This window comes from Sinohyriopsis cumingii, chromosome 8 (genome assembly GCF_028554795.1).
Source record: "Sinohyriopsis cumingii isolate HCF-2022 chromosome 8, ASM2855479v2, whole genome shotgun sequence".
Classification (NCBI taxonomy): Eukaryota; Metazoa; Mollusca; class Bivalvia; order Unionida; family Unionidae; genus Sinohyriopsis; species Sinohyriopsis cumingii.
The window spans coordinates 91,429,174-91,452,372 of record NC_142968.1 but is presented as its reverse complement, the minus strand read 5'-3'; the positions used below and the strand labels follow the sequence as shown (position 1 = coordinate 91,452,372).

Genomic DNA, 23,199 nt, shown 5'->3' with positions numbered 1-23,199 from the left:
AATAACCAATCAGAATCAAATATCTCTGCCGCCTTTTTCCAGAGGTGCCAAAGTCAGGGTCAGCTTGACCTGGTAGTTTGAGTAACAGAGTTTCTGCGATTTCTCAACTGTGACAGCTTTACCATGAAAAATGAAGTTTTCCTTGTCCCTAATAGTCCGCCTGGCTGCTGTATAACCAAATGCTAAATTAGGAACAAAATTCTCCCTCTAAAGGACATTACCGTACATGGTAGTATGGCGATATGATACGCACCTGTCTCCATAAATCTAATTAATGGTTCTCTGGTCTCAACAAATGTGTTCTTGTTAGATCGACAGAAATTTGCCACTTCACACCAATCATATCAGATTTTCTGTAATGCATCACAGACCTTGTACATAGAATATCTCCATGCCTGAATGATGCAACTTGCCAACTGACCTATCTACTTGTTCTGGCAGATAAATCACTCGAGATCAGTCAAGCATGAAAGTGGAGAATGTGTGTGTTGTGAGAAGAATAAAAGCTGTGGAAATTCTGATGTTTTGTAGAACTTGAGGTGGCAGATGGAATGATGGGAAAGGCATACATAAACAGACATTTCCACCTGAAGTTGAATGCATCCACTGTCCATGCTCTCTGGTTTGGGACTGGTAAAAGGGAAGTCTGTTGCTTGGTCACAATTAAGTACAACAGAAACTTTCCTCAGTGTGAAAATGAACACTGTTACAGATCGTTGTAGAGACCATTCTGTGGAACTGTTTTGCCTGTCCTGCCCACATCTCACAGGTTGATGTTCTTTGAGGCTGCCAATTGGAGGAGGTTCCATGTTGGAATGGATCATGACACATCAACCCTTACTTTTTTGATGCACCCTTGCAAAGCTAGAAATATTGCCTTCATTTGTGGACTGTCAGTGTGGATGGGATGATTTTTCCTTAATCCACCGACCCTGGAAGATTAAATTCTCAGGTTCTAAATGAGCACCACAACTAGAATCTGACATATCAGTGAAGAGACAGAAGTGGGGGTTGGGAGCATGCATGGAGACCCCAGTCAGGAACCTGACACACAAGTGGCAATGAAAATCTGATCCTAGTGGACTCAGAGCTAATCAAGGATCTCTCTGTGGCTTCCATCTTGTCAGAGGGAGAATCTACAGATGGTGCATATGCTTGCATATGGGTCTTGTCTACTGATAAAGTAGGTAAACATAGGAAACAGGTGGGGAGGGTGAAACGTCGATAATAATTTGTCTAATAAGTAACCTGTTTGACTGGGTTCAGTTGGCATTTGAATTTTAGCGGACACTAGACAAACTTTTTGAAGTTATGTAACTTATTCAATTCAAGGTTGGTGGTCCATCTGTTTTATTAACTCATTCAGCCCCAGCACTGTTATCACTATCTCTGCTGCTATGCCCAGAAGCACTAAACTGTGTCTAGCTGCTTGTGCCCCAGAGTTTTTATCTGTTTGAAATTTTTTGAAAACATCATGCACATGCATTCACTCTTACCTTAATGTCTCTTCTTCTATCCAATAAAAATCCACGAAATTTTTATCAATTATTCCAAATGAATTTGTCTACACAGTGAAGTGATTTTTTCTTGTTATTTGTCCAAGTCTTTAATCACAACTTATCTATACACTATTTACAAAATTATGTGCAACGTTTATCTGAAAGAACTCTATCATCATCACTGTCAGCATCCTCATCTTCTGAGGATTCAATCTCAGAAACTTCTATGTCTGAATCTAAATCTTGCAAAATATCCAACTGCCAAACATATCTTTCCTCAGCTTGCTCAATATTTTCGAGATCAAACCTGAGAAATTCCTCATTTTTGCTCTCATCAAAAATCATTCTTACGTCTGCCATCATTTATGATTTTTTATGAATAGAACATGTATAGTGAAACTACTCTCAATTAGTAACCCTTGGCTTCTGAACAATTCAAATTTGCACAAACGAAAGCAAAATCATTTCTGATTGGTTTAATATTGGTCTGATTCTTGTAAAAATAACCATTTGTAACCAATCAGAGACATATCTAGCACACATTCATCATGACTGGTGACAGGATCAGCCATTGATTCAGCCACTGAATGCAGTATACAAACCACGACTACAGGCGGGATCGGCCACTGAATGTAGAAAACGGATCATGTGTACAGACGGGATTGGGGCTGAATGAGTTAAACACATTAATATTATTAATCCTTGATCATTTCTGCATGGATTAAATATAGGCTGTTCTATAGAATTGGGGGTGGGGGTGCATCAAATGTATAGACACAGGTGTGTGTGTGTAAAAACGTATGCATGCATACAGGGAGGGGGAAGGGTCAAGCTTTGCCAGATTTTTGTATACGTACTAAATGGCTGGCCCCTAAGGATGAGTACATAGAGGATTGGTAAAAACAATAGTAGCAAACATGTGCAAAACATTATAGGTGAGTACATGATAATAATTGACCGGTGACTGTACCGGTCACTGGTCATTAACTAGTCAGGTAACATGAAGATGTCAGACCCTTGTTCATCCAGTTCATCACTAAAAATGTGTAGCTGCTGCTCCTCCCACTTGTGAGGACATGACACACTACCCGAAAAGTACTGTTTGGTGCAGCCAACATGCTACCCAAGATGTGAGGCTTTTTGGCTTCTCCTTTGGCAGAGGGTGATCATTATTACATGGTATTTTGATAAAGACTTCTAATGATGTCTACCATATCCTCTATGAAAATGGTGCCAATTTGACATCCAGTAAGTTGAACACAGCAGCTAGTTTGCAAAGTTTTGTATCACTGAAGAACGTCAGAAATGGTTTAAACACATGCACTTTGTACAGGAATGACCCTCACACTCACATTCTAGAATTTTGTTTTTTTATGTGCGTGCTTTCACCATATTTACCATAAATTTTAGTTTCTGTAGCAAAGAATTATGTTAAATGTTGTTGTTCAGCAACAAGCCAAGAGAAGTAATATATTGCTTTTTGATATAAATACTGAGTAATGCTTTGGCTGGCGGGGTATCATAAGCCTTATGCGGGGACTGCCGCTCCCTGGACACATATGTTGCTCCTGATAATTTTGACACTTAAGACATAACAGCTCTGCTACTATCATGAAAACGAGGGAGTCTCAGATTGTTATACAAACAGTATTTATTCACACACATGCTGAGTACACATCAATAAGCTTCCATGATGGATCATGGTGCCCCCTGCCTCCAGGCGGTCTCCCTAAACACAGAAATGTACAGTAATGGAGTGTAATGGATAGTAATCGGCAGTAATGCACAGTAATGTAGACGAAAAACTGTAATGTAAGAAACGTTACAAGAATGGAGTAAATTTATGGAACTAGTTTTATAAGATTTATATGCAGAAATTTATGGCTAACAGAAAGAGTCAGAAACATATTTACTTTTTGTTCCATCATGATTGTTATTTAAAATGTTACATTCCAGACCACATGAATCACTATCCCTCATTCTTTCATCTCTCTCATTTAATTCTATGTATATATGTCAACTGTCTGACTTTTTTTGAGACCTCAAGCCTGTGTGTTCATTAATTATTTTTATAATGGAGTAACACTTTTAAGTTGAAAAACTTAAGTCTAATTCTTTTGCTCTGCATACACATATTTGGTCTTCTGGGGAATAAAATATGTAAAACAAAACAAAATATATATGTTGGCACTTGTGAACGGTATGTACTAATCTATGTTATCAAATAATAACATAGAGTTGCATAGCTATGGAACTTAATATATTTATCATTTTATTTCTGTCTTCATTTGGGGCCCCGAGTGGCCGAGTGGTCTAAAGCACTTACTGTTATGGATCACTGCCATCTCACCTCTGTCTGCGTCGGTTCGAGTCTTGGATTCGGCTAATGTGGTTATGTGAGAAAGCTTGCCAGTAGCTTCTCGTGGGTCAGTGGTTCTTTGTGGGGTTTTCCAGGTTCTTCCTTCACCATTAATACTGGCCGCCATGAATAGCCTATCTTGTGCTGAAAAATGACGTTAAACCCTACAACAACAACAACAACAACAACTGTCTTCATTTACGAGTGTCTATTTAATTATTCGTTTTTTCAAAATTTTCTAACAATAGAGTTAACTGATTTCTATTTTAGGACTAATGGCTGAAACATTTCAATTACATAACCACCTAAAACTAGTATAGTGTACTTTCATTAAATGCTGCATTCACACCTGTTGCAAGTGTCTTTGATGTCCACTTTAGCTGCACAAAGAATCCATTAAGTTGAGTAGGCAGTGTCATGTATAGACTAATATAATTATCATTTAACGACATAATGTGAGATGTAACGGTCAGTGAACATTAATAGAATTGAACAGAGGTATCAATAATATTATTTGTTACAGACTTTAAATTATATAATGATATATGAACAATAGTGCTTGTTACCAACTTTCACTAATGTTTAAACAGTGATTTTTAATGTAAATAATTGGCCTCAAGATGAAAAGAATGAGAAGGCTGCAATAGACATATATTCCTTATATGTATAAAAAGGTTGTAGTCGAACCAGTTTTTTTCTTCTTGTATTCACTGTATTAAAATTCTAAATTTTGTGGACATCTGTGATATCAGATTGGTAAAAGGAAGGAGCAAGAAACAGTTTCCTTGCAATGACTGTAAGAAAGCTTGTGAGTAATGGGCTGTCTTTTATGTGAGGTACGTCTTCTTTTGGATTGCTTATATATTGTTAAGTTTCTATTTAACGATCTTTAATTAATATCATTATTATTAAAATATTCTCCCTGCAAATTCTTTGAGCTGTCAGTACAATCATTTGTTTAAATATGCAAACCTCCTGTTATCTGTGTTTAACATTAAACAGTATCTACATAAAATGAATAATTGCCAATAAAATTTATCAGTTGTTGACATTTGTAACAAACACACTGCTTCAATAATATGCTATCAAATCTGAAAAAGAAAGATGAAAGAAGTGATTAGAATAATAAATAAAGAGCATGTTCCCAAGCATATATATGTTCTGTTTGTGTAATTTTAACATCACCTGTAAAAAGTAATTAATAATAGTACCTTTCTTAAATTCAGTTAAAATTGGTAAAGTTGATGTTTTTCAATTTTAATTGCATTTTATTATTAGCTTTATTATTGGATTGATTAACGTGTGTCACTGATCACAAAATGATGATTTTTAGTCTTTAAATTAGCATTCGATCTTTCCATCTGATATTTGAGTCTTTAAGAAGAAAATTTGACCAATTCGATGTTATTTGTTGCTGACTGCATACCGATATTTATCTTGAAAATGGTCAGTGAAATGTAGTAAAATCAATTTAAAGGAAGAAAATGTACTAACTGTCATAATAACATTTTGGGTGATGAATTCCATTACCTCGATAATAAATGTTCTCTCTCTCTCTCTCATAATGTTATTCATACATCTCAGTATCTTTATTGTCAGATGATACATGATAAACATATAAAATGTTTTACGGTATTAATGTATTATGCTGTGTCATTATGTTTTTGCAAATCATCCATGTTGTAATGACTCAAGATTTTTTCTTAAATGATGTCGATAATAAGCTCCCAAGAACTAATGTTGAGTTGTTGTTTTCAATCAGGCCATTAAATAAATCACAAATCTGGTTCTAAGGATGATGCTGAAAACTACTGACCAATCTCAATACCACCAAACTTGTAAAAATTGTCATTGAAAACATGTCCATGACTCATTCATGTCATATTTAACCAAACACTTGCTGTTACACCCTAATCAATCAGGCTTTAGACAGAACCATTCCTGTGAAACTGCCTTGATCTCCATAACTGATAAATGGCTTCAAGATCTTGACCAAGGTAGAATAATAGGATCTGTATTTGTAGATTTCAGGAAAGCTTTTGACATGGTGGATCATGAAATCCTTTTGAAGAAACTGAAAATCTACCAGTGTGATGAAAGAACAATTAGATGGTTTACTTTTTACTTAAGTGAGAGAACACAACATGTTTACATAAATAATGTTCTTCTGAACCTCAAGCAGTTAGATATGGAGTACCACAAGGCTCAATTCTAGGTCTATTACTATTCATTTTATTTATTAATAACCTACCACTTTTACTAAGAGACTCAATATCATCTACAGATCTCTATGCAGATGACACAACATTGTCAGACGTCCAAAACACAAAGCATGAACGTGAAATTTCTTTACAGAATGCCCTAAACAAACTGGAAAACTGGTACACATGTAATGGCATGGTGGTAAATACTGGCACAACTAAAATATTACTTAAGTCAACATGGCAAAGAAGGACAAATCTTGATAGTGATGAACTATGTCTGACATGGAAGGATACAAATTTGCAAATGGTCTGTCATGATAGACTACTTGGTGTTCTGGTAGATAATAACCTATCATGGACTGAACATATCAAACATATCAGTAAAAAAGCCAATTCAACTTGATGGCTTCTCAGTAGGATAAGACATTTTCTCCCTGAAAGGCACAGAAAACTATTTTATAACAGTTACATACAACACTATTTGGACTACTGTAGTACAGTATGGGGTAATTCAAATGATAAAAACATAGCAAAGTTGGCACATCTTCAAAAAAGAGCATTTGGGCTAATATCAATCCAGAAAGAAAGCAAGGAAAATTTAGCTGGTAGTTAAAAATATTACCTATTAAAGACCTAATCTGTTTGAGAAAAGCCAAATTAATGTACAGGATATCTCATAATAGTGCTTCTGAATATTTACAATCACTATTCCAGTATAGGCTACCTGGTAATACTCCCCAGCTGTGATCCATGTCTACCAAACAGTATAAAATTCCCAAACCTTGAAATAAGGAGTTATTTAAAAAAAAGTTTCCAATACTCTGGAACTCTGCTCTGGAATAGTATTCCAGTTGAGATTAGAAATGCCTACTCTGTTTCCTTCTTCCAAACCCAATATATCCAGTGGCTTCAGAGATGCAGCTTAAATAAATAAATTCCTTTGTATGAGGACCTCAAGGTAGATTAGTTTTTAGCTAATTGTGTTACCCTCTTTAAATAAGGTCATTATTATTATTATTATTATTATTATTATTATCTTTCTGATTGATTCTTATATTTAAACTCCCAAAATTATCCATTGGAAATATTACAAGAAAAGGTTATTTATCTTCTCATTTATTCTTTATGTATATCTAGATTATTTATATTATTTTCAACATACTTGATTCTTTTAAAATCCCACTTCACAGATTACTTTATTATGTTTGTCAAATCTAAAACAATATGATATAAATTAGATATACCCACCACCTTCCTAGAACTAATTGTATTATCATCATAAAATAGTTATTTTTATTATTATTATTTTTTATTTTTTTTACATACATTTAAATGTTACTCTTTTACCCATTTCAATTTGTGCAAGCAGTTTGCATCTTATGAGAAATGTAGACTCTGTATACATTTTGATTCAGGTAAATGATTATTGGTGCCACTCTACATGTGAAGTGATAACAAGCAAAGACTTTAAAACCTGTTCTTTCATTGATGACAGGTACATCTGTCGTCAGTGTCGTTCACTATAAGGCAAATGTGATTACTTGATGGGTATCACTTTAAGACCTGGTCAGTACAATAAGCCAACAGTAAGGTCGACAAATGGTAAAATTACTATACCAAAAACACCTTTAGGAGGGAAAAAAACCTTACTAGAGAAAAAGGATGATAGCCGAGTCAGACGAGAACAAAATAAAAAAAATGGACAGTCTTTATATATATATGTGTATGCATATATATATATATATATATATATATATATATATATATATATATATATATATATATATATATATAGAGAGAGAGAGAGAGAGAGAGAGAGAGAGAGAGAGAGATCTATTTTTTGGCATTATTTGAATTAAAGCATATTATGAACACTAATAAAACAATATAACAACCACTTGTTATTTATAATTTATATATTTAAGTCCGTACAATAAAAATTATAATATTTATTGTACATTACTATAATTTCTTTAGCAATATTGTATTTTTGTCCACATTACTGCCCATTACTCGCCACTACTGTACATTAGTGTGTTTCAAGACCCGCCTACTGGGAGCAGTCCCTATATACTGTTGCAGCTACTAAGGGGAGCAGTTATTAGTTAGAACTAGCAAGTAAACTACGACAATGGCATAAAACACCAAACAAAACCGTTTCTTTTCTCTTTTTTTTTTTTTAACAATTCAAACACGCTGAAGACACTCCTTCTGAAACAAACAGAAGTGATGGAACTTTACAACAATTTCAGTCACACCCAGATAACGTGTTGTATGACCCCAGACACAACCTTGAAAACTTTAAGGGAAGTAACTCTCATTCACGTTTTTAGCACCTGCATTTTATCGTGCTGTACGTACAGACACTGACCAGTGTGTATCACTTGCCAAATAATTAACATATAAGTGCACCCACTCCCTGAGAATAATGTCTAAGAAAACTGGTAGCGGGACGTCCTTAGGTTCTAATCATGGCTTGAAGAAAAGGGCAGCAGGAGAGGCTTCTGTGGTATGTACAAATTCGATTTGAAATTGTGTTTTTATGATGCATGGCGTAATGTTCACCAAAGCAATCGATATCACGGTGAGCTGAGTCACTGAACACTTGAAATTGAAATATGAGCAAATAATTTTATCTTCATTCTTGACCATTTCAAATAATTTGAGCATCAGTTACATTTAGTTTCTGTAAAATTTAGTTAAGAAGGTACTCGCCATTTTTCACTTTCCTACGGGTGTGGGGTGGGGTTTATGCTGGAGTTTTTAAAAAATTAAAAAAGCAATTTTCAGCCCTTAAATAGTTATTACCTTTATATCAATGTATTCCCCTCTAGAAAAATAGGCCGACCCAAACGCCCTTTCAATGTCAAAAGCCAGGGAGTCGTTATTTGGTACAAGTGTGTAGGCCAATAGAACAAGTCACATAGCCATAGGTTTCAGCCACTTGAGATGAAAGCCTGTACACCAGACCATCAAAAACCTTACAAAGACCAACAACAAAAAACGTGGTTACAGCAAAATTTGCTCAGCACTATGTCATATTTTAAGCATATTAATAATTCAATAATTTTGTAATGATTTGTAATAGATTGTGTAGGATGACTGGAGTGAATTGGGAGTGGTAATGGTATGCAGCTTTCATTACACCTGCACTGGACAAGACGAATGTCCGACACCCGTTAGGATTGGCTTGACTTGTTGTGGTTGATTAATTTGTAAAGATATTGTTAACATTATATGACTATCTTTTGAATCAGAGATTGAATCAAAATATGGTACTTAAGGATGGAATCTTTTATTTTCATTTTCATTTGAGATGGATAGAAGAGAAAGCCTCTTCTATCCATCTCAAATGAAAATGAAAATAAAAGATTCCATCCTTAAGTACCATATTTTGATTCAATCTCTGATTCAAAAGATAGTCATATAATGTTAACAATATCTTTACAAATTAATCAACCACACAAATCAAGCCAATCCCAACAGGTGAAAGCTTTTTTCATGTTACTTCCATAACGAGGGATTTTTGTATTGACAGTTGTATAGATATGTAAGAGATATTGTTTTAGATGGCTATCTTTCTAGTGCATGAGCAAATGGGTGAAACCTGGACTTCTACTTTTTTCTGGGTTTTTGTGTGTGATTATTTGACCAAATATGTTTTCTGCCTGCTTGTCCAAGTTACCCAGATAGTGTGAAGGTTCCCCTGTCCACTTGAAGTTTGGTCAGGTCATATCTGCTTCAGATCTTACAAGAAGTCAAAAGTCCAGACAAAGTCTTAGACCCAGGAAGAACGGTACTGCCTATTGATGCAGAATTGATTCTTTCATCCTTAATGACTTAAGGGAGTTACTTGGAATTTCTTTAAAATTTTGTGTATCAATTAATATTTTAAAGTTTTTGTATAGTTTTAATGCAGAAGCAAGGAAATAGAGATACATTTTAAAATTTAATGACATTCATTAAAATTATCCATGCTATGTTAACTCGTTAATGCAGAAGCTTATTTGCATTTTCACCTAAGATGGGGTTAGAAGAGAATTATTCATGTTATTTCATAAGGAAGCCAAGCACATCAGATTCAGAGGGATATTTGTGTCAACAGTTGCTTAGGTATGTAAAAGAAGTTTTGGATTGGCAGTTGGACCCATTGATGAAGAAATGGTTGAAAATTGGACATCTTTTATGGTGCTTATTTGACCCTTGAGTTTTGATAGGCTTGTCCTGTTTATCCCAAATCCCAGAGTGACCAAAAATTTACTTTTTTTTTCATCTGTATTTTTTAATATACATATATTGTCTACATGGCATCATTGTAAAGCTACATCCTTGTTTTTTTTTCCAATGACATTGGTTTGGGTCTGTTGTAAACCTGGGGCTTTGGGTGGCAGAGTGGTATAAAGTGCTCGCCTGTAGCGATAACTGCCACCTTACCTCTGTCTGTGTGAGTCTGAGTATTGGGCTTGGTCAATTTAGGTATATGAGAAAGCTTGCCAGTAGTTTCCTGTAGGTTGTGTTCTTACTGGGGTTTTTGCTGAGTTTGTCCTCCACTAGTTATAGTAGCTGCCAAATATAGCCTACCTTGTGCTGAGAAGTGGCATAAACCAAAAAATTTTGAACTTTTATAACGTCGCATTCTCTGGGAGAAGGTCCACACACACACACAAAACAGGTACATATGATTTTTACCATCAAAACAGTGACATCTTTACTTTAACAAATTATGGGTGATAAAGATCTGTTTTACTATGCATGTTGACTGCTCCAGTGGCCTAGTGGTTAGAGCGTCCGCCTCGGATGTGGGAGGTCATGGTTTCAATCCCTGGCTGAGTCATACCGAAGACTTACAAAAATGGTACTAACAGCTGCCTCGTTTGGCGCTCAGCATTAACAGGTTAGTGTTAGGATTGGGCGGCCTGGTGTAAGGATAATATGACTGGGTGGAACGTCTAAGGCATGATGCCCCAGTGTTAGGCATCACTATAAATTGTCACAATGCAGACATCTTAGCGATATGACTGATTTTTTTTAAAAGCTACATTAAAAATCCAAAACACATATACTATGCATGTCATTTGTGACTTATTTTTGGTTGATTTCCAAGAAACAATGTATCAAAACATTTACCATCAGAACGGAGACACAAAGATGCACAGTGTTCAAAATTAAACAATCAGAATGGATATTCCATAAGTACACCACTCCCTCAATAACTCATGCTCTGATAACTCGCTAACCTGCTTATAATGCTGGGTCAGACGTGGATCCCATTTTTAAACCAGAAAATTGAACCCTATTTGTTGAACTCAAAGAAAATTGCGATAAAAATTGGTATTGGAAACTTTGATATATCACTCATTTTATTGTCGAAAATGGTAGATCGGACCTGGAAATTTTAATCAACGTTATGAAATATCAATCTAAAAAAAGAAGTCATAAAATCTGTTACATTTTCTATCCAAACAACATTCTTAGTACACCCTAATGAACGATATTCATTGAAATTTCAGTAAATGAAAATGTCACTTAAGCCTAGTGGCAGTAGTACTTTAATAAATAAATTCCAATTAAATAATATTTTTATCAATTGAAATTTGTGTTCAGGTTCTGTATTTTAGTTCTTTTTAAGTGTAATCATCATAAATGCAATGGGTCCTCTTGTAATTAAACGTAAAATGTGTCAATCTACTGTAGCAGCTATGTCTGTGAGCATTTTTCTGAGAACCTAATTAAGTGCTGACCATGTGTTGATATCAGACTAGTGGAAGCATTTGTTGTATTACATCTTTTGTTTGATTGGTCTCAAATGAAAATTGTGTTGACCTGACATCCAATAGTGTCGTCATGTCTGCCATCTTGAAAATCTTATTAGTGGTTTGATTTATAAATAAAAAGAATTTCACCAGTTTTCCTCACTATTTGCTTTGGCAATTCAAATAAAGACCTGTGTATTGGGTATTGTTAAAAGAACTTTTTAATTCCCTTTATTTTGGTATGTGTTTGACAGTTGTAAATTTAGTTATACTATACAGCTTTGCCTTACTTATCAAAAATCTGCTTGGTCTTTTTCACTTTATGGACTTCAGAGATGAATAGGAAAGAAATGAGCCAGTACCATTTTTTAAAAACATATTTTACAGTTCAGAATGCGGCTGGTATTGCCTACTCTGGCAATATTAATTTTCCCTATTTTAATATCTACTTAAATTAGTGTACATTGGATTATTAGTTCAAGCAGATTTTTTAAGCACATGGGAGAAGCCATTTTAATCAGCTGTATGCATAGATAATGTATGATTTCCACAACTACAACATGCAAAGAAATTTCAGCCACAGTACATAAAAGTAGCATAGAGGTATGCCAACATTCTCTCCATTGTGCATTTGCAAATGCAGATGACTTTCCCTTGTACCTGTCGCTCTGTCAGAAGTATGTAAGATCTGTAGAGTGCAACCATCTCCAGAATGGAAAGGATTTCAATGTTAAAATCTCTGGAAGACCTAAGTGTATCTAGTTGGTGTTAAATAAGTGTACTGACCTGACATCCTATATGAATACCTCAGTAGCCAGCTTGAAAATGTTATTACCACTTCTAAATGTAAAGTCTTATTGACATTGGGTTTGCACCAGAAGACTCGGAGTGTGTAGTCCTCAATGAAAGTGTTACCAGTCTGATCCACAGTATGACTAGCACTGTTTGCCATCATAAGACTTTTTAAGTTGTCTAACTGGTACTAAATTAATATCTTGTCGTTACAGAATGAAAAAAATGCTGATCTGACATGCAATATGGCCAGTGTAGCCGTCATCTTAAAAATCTTATCATTACTTTCTCTAGAATTAAATGGTCATATCAACATGGGGTTTTCACCAAAATACTTCTGTTTTCTCTCTCTTTCTATAAATTGGGTAATTCTATTCACATGAAGATGTAGCTAGCAATAATTTGAGTTGCCAGGCTAGTTGAGCACAGGAAATTATCATAACACTGTTGCAGCACAATTTTGTATTTTATGAAAATGTTTAGGCTTGTTTTGTTTGCTGTAGTATCTATAATGTGTACATGACTCTGTTGCTTTTTTTTCTTTCAGTTTGACCTGAAGGCTATGGAGCATGAGGGTGCCTACTATGTCCAGGCCCAACAGCTCCAGGCTGCCCAAGCTTTGTCCCACCTTGAGCATATGTGTAAGCTTGATATTGACTCAGAACCACACCTAGTCCGCGGTACTGGCATCATCTGTACCATTGGTAAGTAGGGGAATTAAAGTGAGGTGTTTGTAAAACACAGATCTCCAAGATCTTTGCTTTGTCCCACAACATTCAAAATCTGAGCCCATATGGTCATGCTCCAAGGAAAAAATAGACCCAGGGGCCCATTTTAGTTGCATATGTCTTTTCATGCCTAGTGTAATTGTATGTATGCTTAGGGGGTGTGAATTTCAGTAGTTTCCATAAAAAGGTAATTTATGTTGTTGTTGTTCTAGGGTTTAACACCATTTTTCATCACAAGATAGGCTTTACATGGCAGCCAATATAACTGGTGGAGGAAGAACCACCGACCCATGAGAAGCTACTAGCAGGCTTTCTCACGTACCCACATTAGCTGAGCCTTGGACACGAACCCACACAGACAGAGGTGAGATGGTAGTGTTCCGGAACAGTGCACGCTTTAGGCCACTCAGAGCCCCAGGCAATTTATGTATTGGTTGAACATTAATAGCCAAATGTTGATATAGTTTTCAAAATGTCTGCGATGAAAACTGCTTTCTTTATGCATTATACAGGGGAAAAGCTTTGTTTATGTTATTAATAATTCGAACAAAAGTATTTCTCATGATGATTGATCTTAAAGTTTGGTACATTTCTATCACTTTTATAAAAGAGAGAGTACAATAGCAGTAAACTAAACAGCATGTGAGGCACTCAATATATGCAGCATGGTTTGATACTTCACTGACCAAGGTTATTGGTTTTGGTACTTTATTGTCATACCCGAATAGAACTTGACATTATCTCACAAATCTTTGTTTTTAAATGGTATTTATCTCTTAAGATCCTGTATATTCAGTGGGTAATAAAATCAGGAAACATCTCTAGATTTCATTTTTTTAAATAGAAAATCATGCCATATTATTGCTTTTATTTCCCTGAGACAACACACCTCAACATAAAATATCTAAAATGGGGTTTGAAAGGTCAGAGGAAACTCAGACAGTATGGAGTTAATGCATAAAAAGAATTTGTACACATTCATGATTGCATGTACCAAGTCCAAAATGCATCAGCGTGCAAGCACATATATACATGTACAGACACAGTCCAGGGGCATCAAGACTTTTGATAAGAGGCTCCTTGCTCTTTACCCAAGGATAAGGAGACTTCAATCTGTGGTAAGGCCTACAATCAAACCATTTATTATTTAATTTGAAGAAATGGAGCAGCTTTGATAGACTCTCACCCGTTTTGACAATCCACAAGCATATTTTCAACATGCATATACATTTTAGCATAAAAGAAAACCAGTATATTATCAAAATCTAGAAAGATGCAAAAGATAGTCCCCAAAAGGCTCTGTCCCCTCTAGGTTTTTTTTTCTTCTGGATATGGACATTCTCTTGTTGATCTCTCAATCTCGATCTCTCCCTTTCTTATGCACACACGCGGACATTAATGGTCATGAGCTGTAGATTTGTACTAATCAGCAGCAGGAAACAGTTGATTGATAAACAATAATAAGCTAGGTGACAAATGTAAGCAACCAGTTGAAATAGCATTATTTAAAAACAAATTGCTTTCTGGTTTGTTTTTAAGCAAATTCAAATCTTTGGGTAATTGGTGACAAAAGAAAGACAAAGTAAGAAAGATATAGTTCAACAGGAACAGACTTGAATCACATAAAGAAAAAATAAAACAAAACTTATTTATATGTATAATATCAGAAAAGATAAAAGTATGTTCCTAATGATGATTTATGATTTAGTGGTAGTCGGAAGCCGTCATGAACTTTACCTCGACAGTATGTGGAGTCATTAAATCATTACCGGAAATTATAGATAGCTTGTTGCTTGTGTGTATTCTTTTGTGTAAGAGTAATTTTGTCCTAAAAATTCTGTTCTCCCTTTTTAATTTTTTTTATATGCATCTTTGCATTACAAGTAAAGTAAAATTAATAACACTGCATATTTTATTGTCAGCTGGAGACGGTATTCAGGTCTTCAGTAGAGGAAACTGTGAAGTTGTGTACTGAAGTTATTCATCAAATGGAAAAGAATGAATAATAATACTAACATGTTTGCACTTTAAATTTATTCCATGCCGATTTAAATACTTTCATGACTTGTGTGTATGATTCACATTATTATTTCATACTCAGAAGAGGTCTGTCCAAGTTCAAGATTGTGAATTCTTGCAAGGAAAAAATATTGTCTGCAAAACAATTAAAATAATGACCATGTTAAGGAGAATATATACTGTAATGTTATTTCTATCATCATTCCATTATCTTTTAGACCAGTTAGTAAAACGCTACCATAAGCTGCTTTTGTTTTTGTGGGTTGACTACCTTCATTCACATCTTTTATATTTAACTACCCCATCCCAATATTCAGAATAACCCAAAACATGATCAGAAAAAGCAAAAATAATACAAATTAAATGCAACATTTGAATGCCAGTTATTTTTTTTTAAGAGGAGAAAAATGACATTGTGATACTTTGTACTTGAATTGCATGGTTCTTGTGTCGAGGGACAGGGTGTGTGAGCTAAGAACATGGTTTGTCTTACTTGTCTTTTCGTTAAAGAGGAGCACAAACAAGAATATATTTGAAATTGGCATAAGTATTAGATGTTGTTTTCTTTAAAACTGTCTTCTGTGAAAATATAATGCACATTTTCAATTGTGCTGGTAGTTTGTGAGTCTTACTGTCTTTTGAAGATGCAGAAATGTGGCAAAATTTGCTGTTTTTGAGGAGCATACACTCAGTGACTTAGGAACAAAATGTTTATTTAATAGTGTGAACACAATACTATATGTATACATGTTGCAGTGGACATATAGCCATTGTGGTAGATGTCAAAATTATTGTATGCATTCATTGTTACAGTAGCAGAAATACCAGTTTAGATCTAGTTAATACTTGACCTTTGTAGACAGGCAGGATACCAATGAATGCTGACAGACTTAAATTTTATCTTTTTTCATATGGTCCACATGCGGGAACCAAAATGATATTCTTGTAAAGGTTATTCACAGATACCTTTATATTCTGTAAAAATATTAATTTCATTTCATATTTAAAAAATAGCTCCAATTTTCGCACAAAATGTCGATTTTGTAGGCAAATATGTCATGTGCACGTGTTATGTTATATCAGATAACTTTTAAAAATCAATCATTTTTCAAATGTTGTAGTTCAAGAATATCAAAGATTGTTTCAATATTCAGCAGATAAAAAGAAGACTAGTCTTATCTTGGATTCCTGGACATTCTTTTTGGCCAGTTGAGCATCAGTCCCTTTGAGGAACTCTGTATCATCTATACCATCCAGAAAAACAAAGTCTTATCTCTTTTTAGATTAGGATTACCATTGTGTAGGCAGATGAAGCCCAGTCCTCCAGTTCCGACAGCAAGTGTTGACGTACATTATTATTACCTACATAAAAAATTCTAATCTTGACAACTTTGTGTTTCAGGCCCAGCTTGTGGAAGTGTCAAGATGCTCCAAAAGATGATAATAGAAGGAATGAACATTGCTAGGCTAAACTTCTCCCATGGATCACATGAAGTAGGTCTTCCCCTCCTCTCCCCATTCCACAGTCAATTCTTTTCCTATAATGTACCTTTGTTGGACTCTTGAATGGCATGACACAAGTATCACTTTATAGCAGTAGTGTTGGCATCATTGCTGACAGTATTTAGAGTTTGTTGAACTTTTGACAGTCAGATGACTCTTACATCAGTATCGGAATTACACTGAAACCTGGAGATAATACTACTGTATAATTAAAGTTTGTAACTGATATGTTAGGGCTTTTATCTATTCTGCATAATGCTGTATTCTGTGGATACCTTGTTCACTGCTTTAGGCACGTATTTGCACCTGGCAATTGCTAATGTTATTAACCTAATTATAAATTTGCAAGTCACAGTATTGTTGAATAAAAATTGTGTAATGCTAAAATATTCTTATTGGAATTTTTAGCTCAAAATGGACAAGGAGAATAAGTATGAGGAAGTTTTAACACAGCATAATAATCAGTAAATTAACATTACATTTTGATGAACATTATATACATATTTCATGATTGCATTAAAACTCAAATATAGAGGGCAAAGAAACAGTGAATTAAATCAGTTTGCAGAAATTAAAGGATTCTTTTCCTCAGCCTACATATTGAAGTTCATACAAAAATGTCATTTTTGTTAAACCATGAAAATTGATAACCCACAACTGGAATGTTAGGGAGTGTATTCCACCAGCCATTTAAAAATTACGGTGAGAATTTTGTAAAAGTTGGAGGGATTTATTGAAGAGATACTGTACATGTAGGGTTTTAAAACATGGTCATTAGTCATTGTTTTCTTGCAGGAAATTTTTATTTTGGAGCACCTTTTTGGGAAAGTCTATGGTGAAGTGTGGCCACAAGAAGGGTCCTTGAGACATACACTCAGATGGCCACAAGAAGGGTCCTTGAGACATACACTCAGATGGCCACAAGAAAGGTCCTTGAGACATACACTCAGATGACCACAAGAAGGGTCATTGAGACATGCACTCAGATAGCCACAAGAAGGGTCATTGAGACATGCACTCGGATAGCCACAAGAAGGGTCCTTGAGACATACACTCAGATGGCCACAAGAAGGGTCATTGAGACATACACTCAGATGGCCACAAGAAGGGTCCTTGAGACATACACTCAGATGGCCACAAGAAGGGTCATTGAGACATACACTCAGATGGCCACAAGAAGGGTCCTTGAGACATACACTCAGATGGCCACAAGAAAGGTCCTTGAGACATACACTCAGATGACCACAAGAAGGGTCATTGAGACATGCACTCAGATAGCCACAAGAAGGGTCATTGAGACATGCACTCGGATAGCCACAAGAAGGGTCCTTGAGACATACACTCAGATGGCCACAAGAAGGGTCATTGAGACATACACTCAGATGGCCACAAGAAGGGTCATTGAGACATACACTCAGATGGCCACAAGAAGGGTCATTGAGACATACACTCAGATGGCCACAAGAAGGGTCATTGAGACATACACTCAGATGGCCACAAGAAAGGTCCTTGAGACATACACTCAGATGGCCACAAGAAGGGTCCTTGAGACATACACTGAGATGGCCACAAGAAGGGTCCTTGAGACATACACTCAGATGGCCACAAGAAGGATCCTTGAGACGTACACTCAGATGGCCACAAGAAGGGTCCTTGAGACATACACTCAGATGGCCACAAGAAGGGTCATTGAGACATACACTCAGATGGCGATGGCCACAAGAAGGGTCCTTGAGACATACACTCAGATGGCCACAAGAAGGGTCCTTGAGACATACACTCAGATGACCACAAGAAGGGTCATTGAGACATACTCTCAGATGGCCACAAGAAGGGTCATTGAGACATACTCAGATGGCCACAAGAAGGGTCATTGAGACATACACTCAGATGGCCACAAGAAGGGTCCTTGAGACATACACTCAGATGGCCACAAGAAGGGTCCTTGAGACATACACTCAGATGGCCACAAGAAGGGTCCTTGAGACATACACTCAGATGGCCACAAGAAGGGTCATTGAGACATACACTCAGATGGCCACAAGAAGGGTCCTTGAGACATACACTCAGATGGCCACAAGAAGGGTCCTTGAGACATACACTCAGATGGCCACAAGAAGGGTCATTGAGACATACTCTCAGATGGCCACAAGAAGGGTCCTTGAGACATACTCAGATGGCCACAAGAAGGATCATTGAGACATACACTCAGATGGCCACAAGAAGGGTCATTGAGACATACACTCAGATGGCCACAAGAAGGGTCATTGAGACATACACTCAGATGGCCACAAGAAGGGTCATTGAGACATACACTCAGATGGCCACAAGAAGGGTCCTTGAGACATACACTGAGATGGCCACAAGAAGGGTCATTGAGACATACACTGAGATGGCCACAAGAAGGGTCCTTGAGACATACACTGAGATGGCCACAAGAAGGGTCATTGAGACATACACTCAGATGGCCACAAGAAGGGTCATTGAGACATACACTCAGATGGCCACAAGAAGGGTCATTGAGACATGCACTCAGACTGCTTCACTTGTTTAAAAAATGCACACAAATATTTTTAATGTAAATTGTAAATTATGGTTAAATGAAAATAAGAATCCAGATGTACATGTAGAGGTAGAGGAAATGTTCATCCCCATCCTCTTCAGAATTTTTAAGTTTCTTTCTTGCAGAGCTCCTAGAGAATCAATTTGATTTGATCTTTCGGTCAGAAGAGTTTTCCTGGGTCTCAGGAGGTAATGGAGAGAAGGAGAAGCTGAGCACATCTCACATTCAAAATAGTATGTTGCTTCCCCTGGTGAAGTAAAAGTACCACATGCCTCACATCTTGGTTAATGTGGCACAGCATGCACTGACGGAGGAGCTGAACTGCACTCATCACTTCTGACGTAGTATGTCATGCCCTCTCTAGTGGGAGGAGCAGGACTGCACCCTTCTTACCAATGAATCGTACCAACATGGCTCTGGCATATGTGTGGCTTGACCAGTAACCAGTCTGGTCACCAGTTGGTGTTTAGTGACTGGTCACTGATCATTTAGACCTGTGACTGGTCAGATCATACTGGGCACTGGTCACCTCTCACAGATCAGCAACTATTCACCAGCCATCACTCAGAGGCTTCACAGAATGGGGATAGGGCCCCTCAATCCACAATCTACCATCACATTTCTATGCAGGGATGGGTATCTGCCCACTGGGTTCAGACTAGGGAAAGTTTCAGGCAGGTATTATCCTTATTATTCTTATTATCCCAATGAATGTGTGTCCCTCTACCTCAAGGGATTTGGTCTTTTTCACCTCCATGGAATGCTGGACCCTGGACCACAGAGTAGAGCTGATACTGTGGCTTGTGAACTGCCGTCACTTACCTACTTGTCCGGTGGCATTATCCAGGAAGGCTGGAGGTGTTGCATCGTCAATACCATCAAGGAAACCAAGCAATCTTGTCTTCCCACTGGAACTTCCAGTATAAACAGAGCCCCATACTCATCACAATGAGCTATTGGCAGTAGCACATAATGCTACAGTGGCCCTTAGGCCTGGGGTTGCCATTTGCATCATTCGGATCTGGAAAGATTCTATCCAAGGTCTATGGTACAGTTGGAAAACCTTATGTGATTAGTGTGTTAGGAAACAGGTTAGCCCTTGCTGTCCTTTGAGTTCCATCCCTAATTTTTCCTTTTGTTTGTTTTTGATAACAAAGGATATTCATTACTGGCTATCAAGGGCTATAGAACTGCCATTTCCGATACAATTCCTCTTGGTGCACAGCAGTTTGTTCACATTTGCACTTCTGCTGCTGTCTTACTCCCAGTTGAAATTTATCTTGCATTTTGTAGTCTTGAACCTAATCAATACGTGTCAACCATTACACCTTTGGCATAATCATTACACTTTTTTTCAGCAAGTTACATTGTCCGCTAGACCAGTTGGCTTATGCCTAAAATAACAATGATGCAATAAAAAGTTGTTTATGTCATTTTTATTATCATCTATTTAATTCCAGTCATAGATTTGAGAATATTCTTAAAAAAGGCGACTGCTGCGTAATAGCGCAAGATCACTTGCCTTATTTGCTATTTATAGCAACTGTACATGACCCATTTCAAAGAAAACAGATGGGTATCATTTAAAGTGAACTTTGTTAACACATTCATTCTGTTAGTAAGCTAGTTAGTTAGTGAACCAGTCAATATATTTAAAGAAAATTGCACCAGAGTGAAGTGAAATGTCTGAGCATGGCCTTTGGGCTGGTAAGTCAGGGTGCATCAGGTTTGTACCAGATAAATGAGATCCACCTTGTTATACCTCTGCACCATTGTTGGCCATGCAGCTGTCAAGAACCATACAGCCATTACTGACCATCCAGCATGAGAGACTTTTGAGAAGACTGCCTGGGCCAACTTCAACTCATTTGGGCAGTGGTTCCCAATTTTAATTAAGACATCCTAGTGGGCATAAATACCCCAGCATGTCCAAGTATGTTATTTGAGCCTAAGAGTCCAAATACATGGGGTTTGTACTGGATCCATTGGATCTAATGCATAATAAAACTGCATTATTGCCAGTTGTTCAGCCATCACTGGCCGTCTGGACATTCCAACATGGAAACCTTTTTGATGAATCAGTCCAGCCAACTATGATTCACTAGGATTTTAGAGACATCTATCCATCTAATTGTACCGTCAGTGACATGCCCTTTCTGTGACAGAGATTTCAGTGAGAAATCTGTCCAGCCAGGCCCTTGGAGTAGCTGGACTGTCCTATATACCACCAGCTTCAAGGCTGACCAGGCATACCAGCCGGCAGTACTGGACTTCCATATGGCCACTGGTTGTCAACAAGGGAGAGCTAGTGATATTTTAATGGGGATGGAATTGAGTCTTCATACAGCCTGATATGTCTTCTCCAAAGCTACAGGTAGACCCAGTTGGGCCTTGACACACAGAATGGACTAAAGTTTATCTTTCAAGCTGCCTTCTAGGACATTTATAGGGTATTGTTTTCTTCAGAATGCCCTCCACCCTCTACCACAACTTTAATGAATCAGTAGATCTCAATGAGGAGGAAGATACAGACTTATGCCTTCAGTACCGATCTCTTGACACAATAATATGGTAGCTGTTCATATATCTGCTCTTCTGTTTTACAAGGCAGACAGATATGCTTCATGCTTGTCAGAGCTGCTTTTAGACTTGACCCGAGACTCCAGGCAATAGCCATGCTTGGAAGACAACAGACAGGATTGATTGGGACATTGACCAGAGCTGCTTACCATACAATGGCCAATATTTTGATGGGTTCAGCCAGTTTACTTTGGATACGACAGATCACATGTTTGTGATCCATGTCTCTCAGACCTTGTCATACCCTTCCATTCAAGACGACCCTGTTCATTTCACTGTTGATTTGAAGGAAGAATGTTTGCAGGCAGGCGGCTCAGGAACTGCCCCTCCACCTTGCCATGCCACCTACATTAGAGTTTTGAATCACTCAGCCCCTGCCACTGTGAAGAGATGTTGAGCGGCCTTAGGACAGGGAATCTTCTCTGTCACATGTGTACCAGTATAGATCCCTAGGAAGCAATTGTTCAGTGGCAGAGAGAGGAATCCAGGTCATTTGTAGGGTCTGCAGATTTTTTGTTAAAAAAACAACCCCCTCTCCTCTTCACAGATACGCTGTCAGATCAGGAGAAGGATGCTTACTATAACAGGAGATACAGTCGCTCATCAAAACAAAAGGGTGGTGAAGCTTGTGCAAAGACAACAGTCCTTGGGGTTTTATTCAAAACTGTTTATTTTTTTAAAGCAGACAAGTGGAGACCTATCTAAAGCTGGAGTTGCTTCAACCAATTTAAGATGGAGACCGCGAGATCAATACGCCTCTCCATTCGATGGGATGAGTATGTGACAGCTGACTTGATCCCACTTGATACATCATTTTTATATGGACCTTGCAAGCACCATGGCACCTTTTTTTGAATCCCCTTGATGAAACAGTCATGATCACAAGTGATATTTGATCATTCCTGTGTCATTGGTGTATCGTACCCAGGTTGATTGATCATGGGAATCCCACTAGAGAAGCCCCAAGCGAAAATAACGGTAGGTACTGACACAAGTGCACATGGTTGAGGTTCCCATCTGTTACAAACCTTTTCTCTCATGAGCAACATGTAGGAGCTGGGAGAATGGCATCTACACATCAACATTCTAGAGCTGAAGGCTATCATTAATGCCTTTCACTTCTGATGAAAAGATCAACTCTGAGACAAATGGTCCTCATTAGGTATGACAACTCTGTGGCGATGACCCATCTCCTCCAA

At 37.1% G+C, this 23,199-nt stretch overlaps 1 protein-coding gene across 11 annotated transcripts in view; it reads left to right on the top strand.

Annotated features, from left to right (window-relative positions):
• LOC149794137 (pyruvate kinase PKM-like) overlaps positions 1-23,199 on the top strand; it is a 135,076-nt gene that overhangs the window by 46,340 nt on the left and 65,537 nt on the right. For 10 of the 11 annotated variants that reach the window (XM_089968194.1, XM_089968193.1, XM_089968196.1 and 7 more), the window contains 2 exons: positions 13,155-13,311; positions 16,757-16,848. In XM_089968194.1, coding sequence (XP_089824320.1) covers positions 13,155-13,311; positions 16,757-16,848 — 249 coding nt within the window. Of the gene's footprint in view, positions 1-8,371; positions 8,572-13,154; positions 13,312-16,756; positions 16,849-23,199 lie in introns of those variants that run through there. The other variant, XM_089968197.1, reaches the window with a different exon arrangement.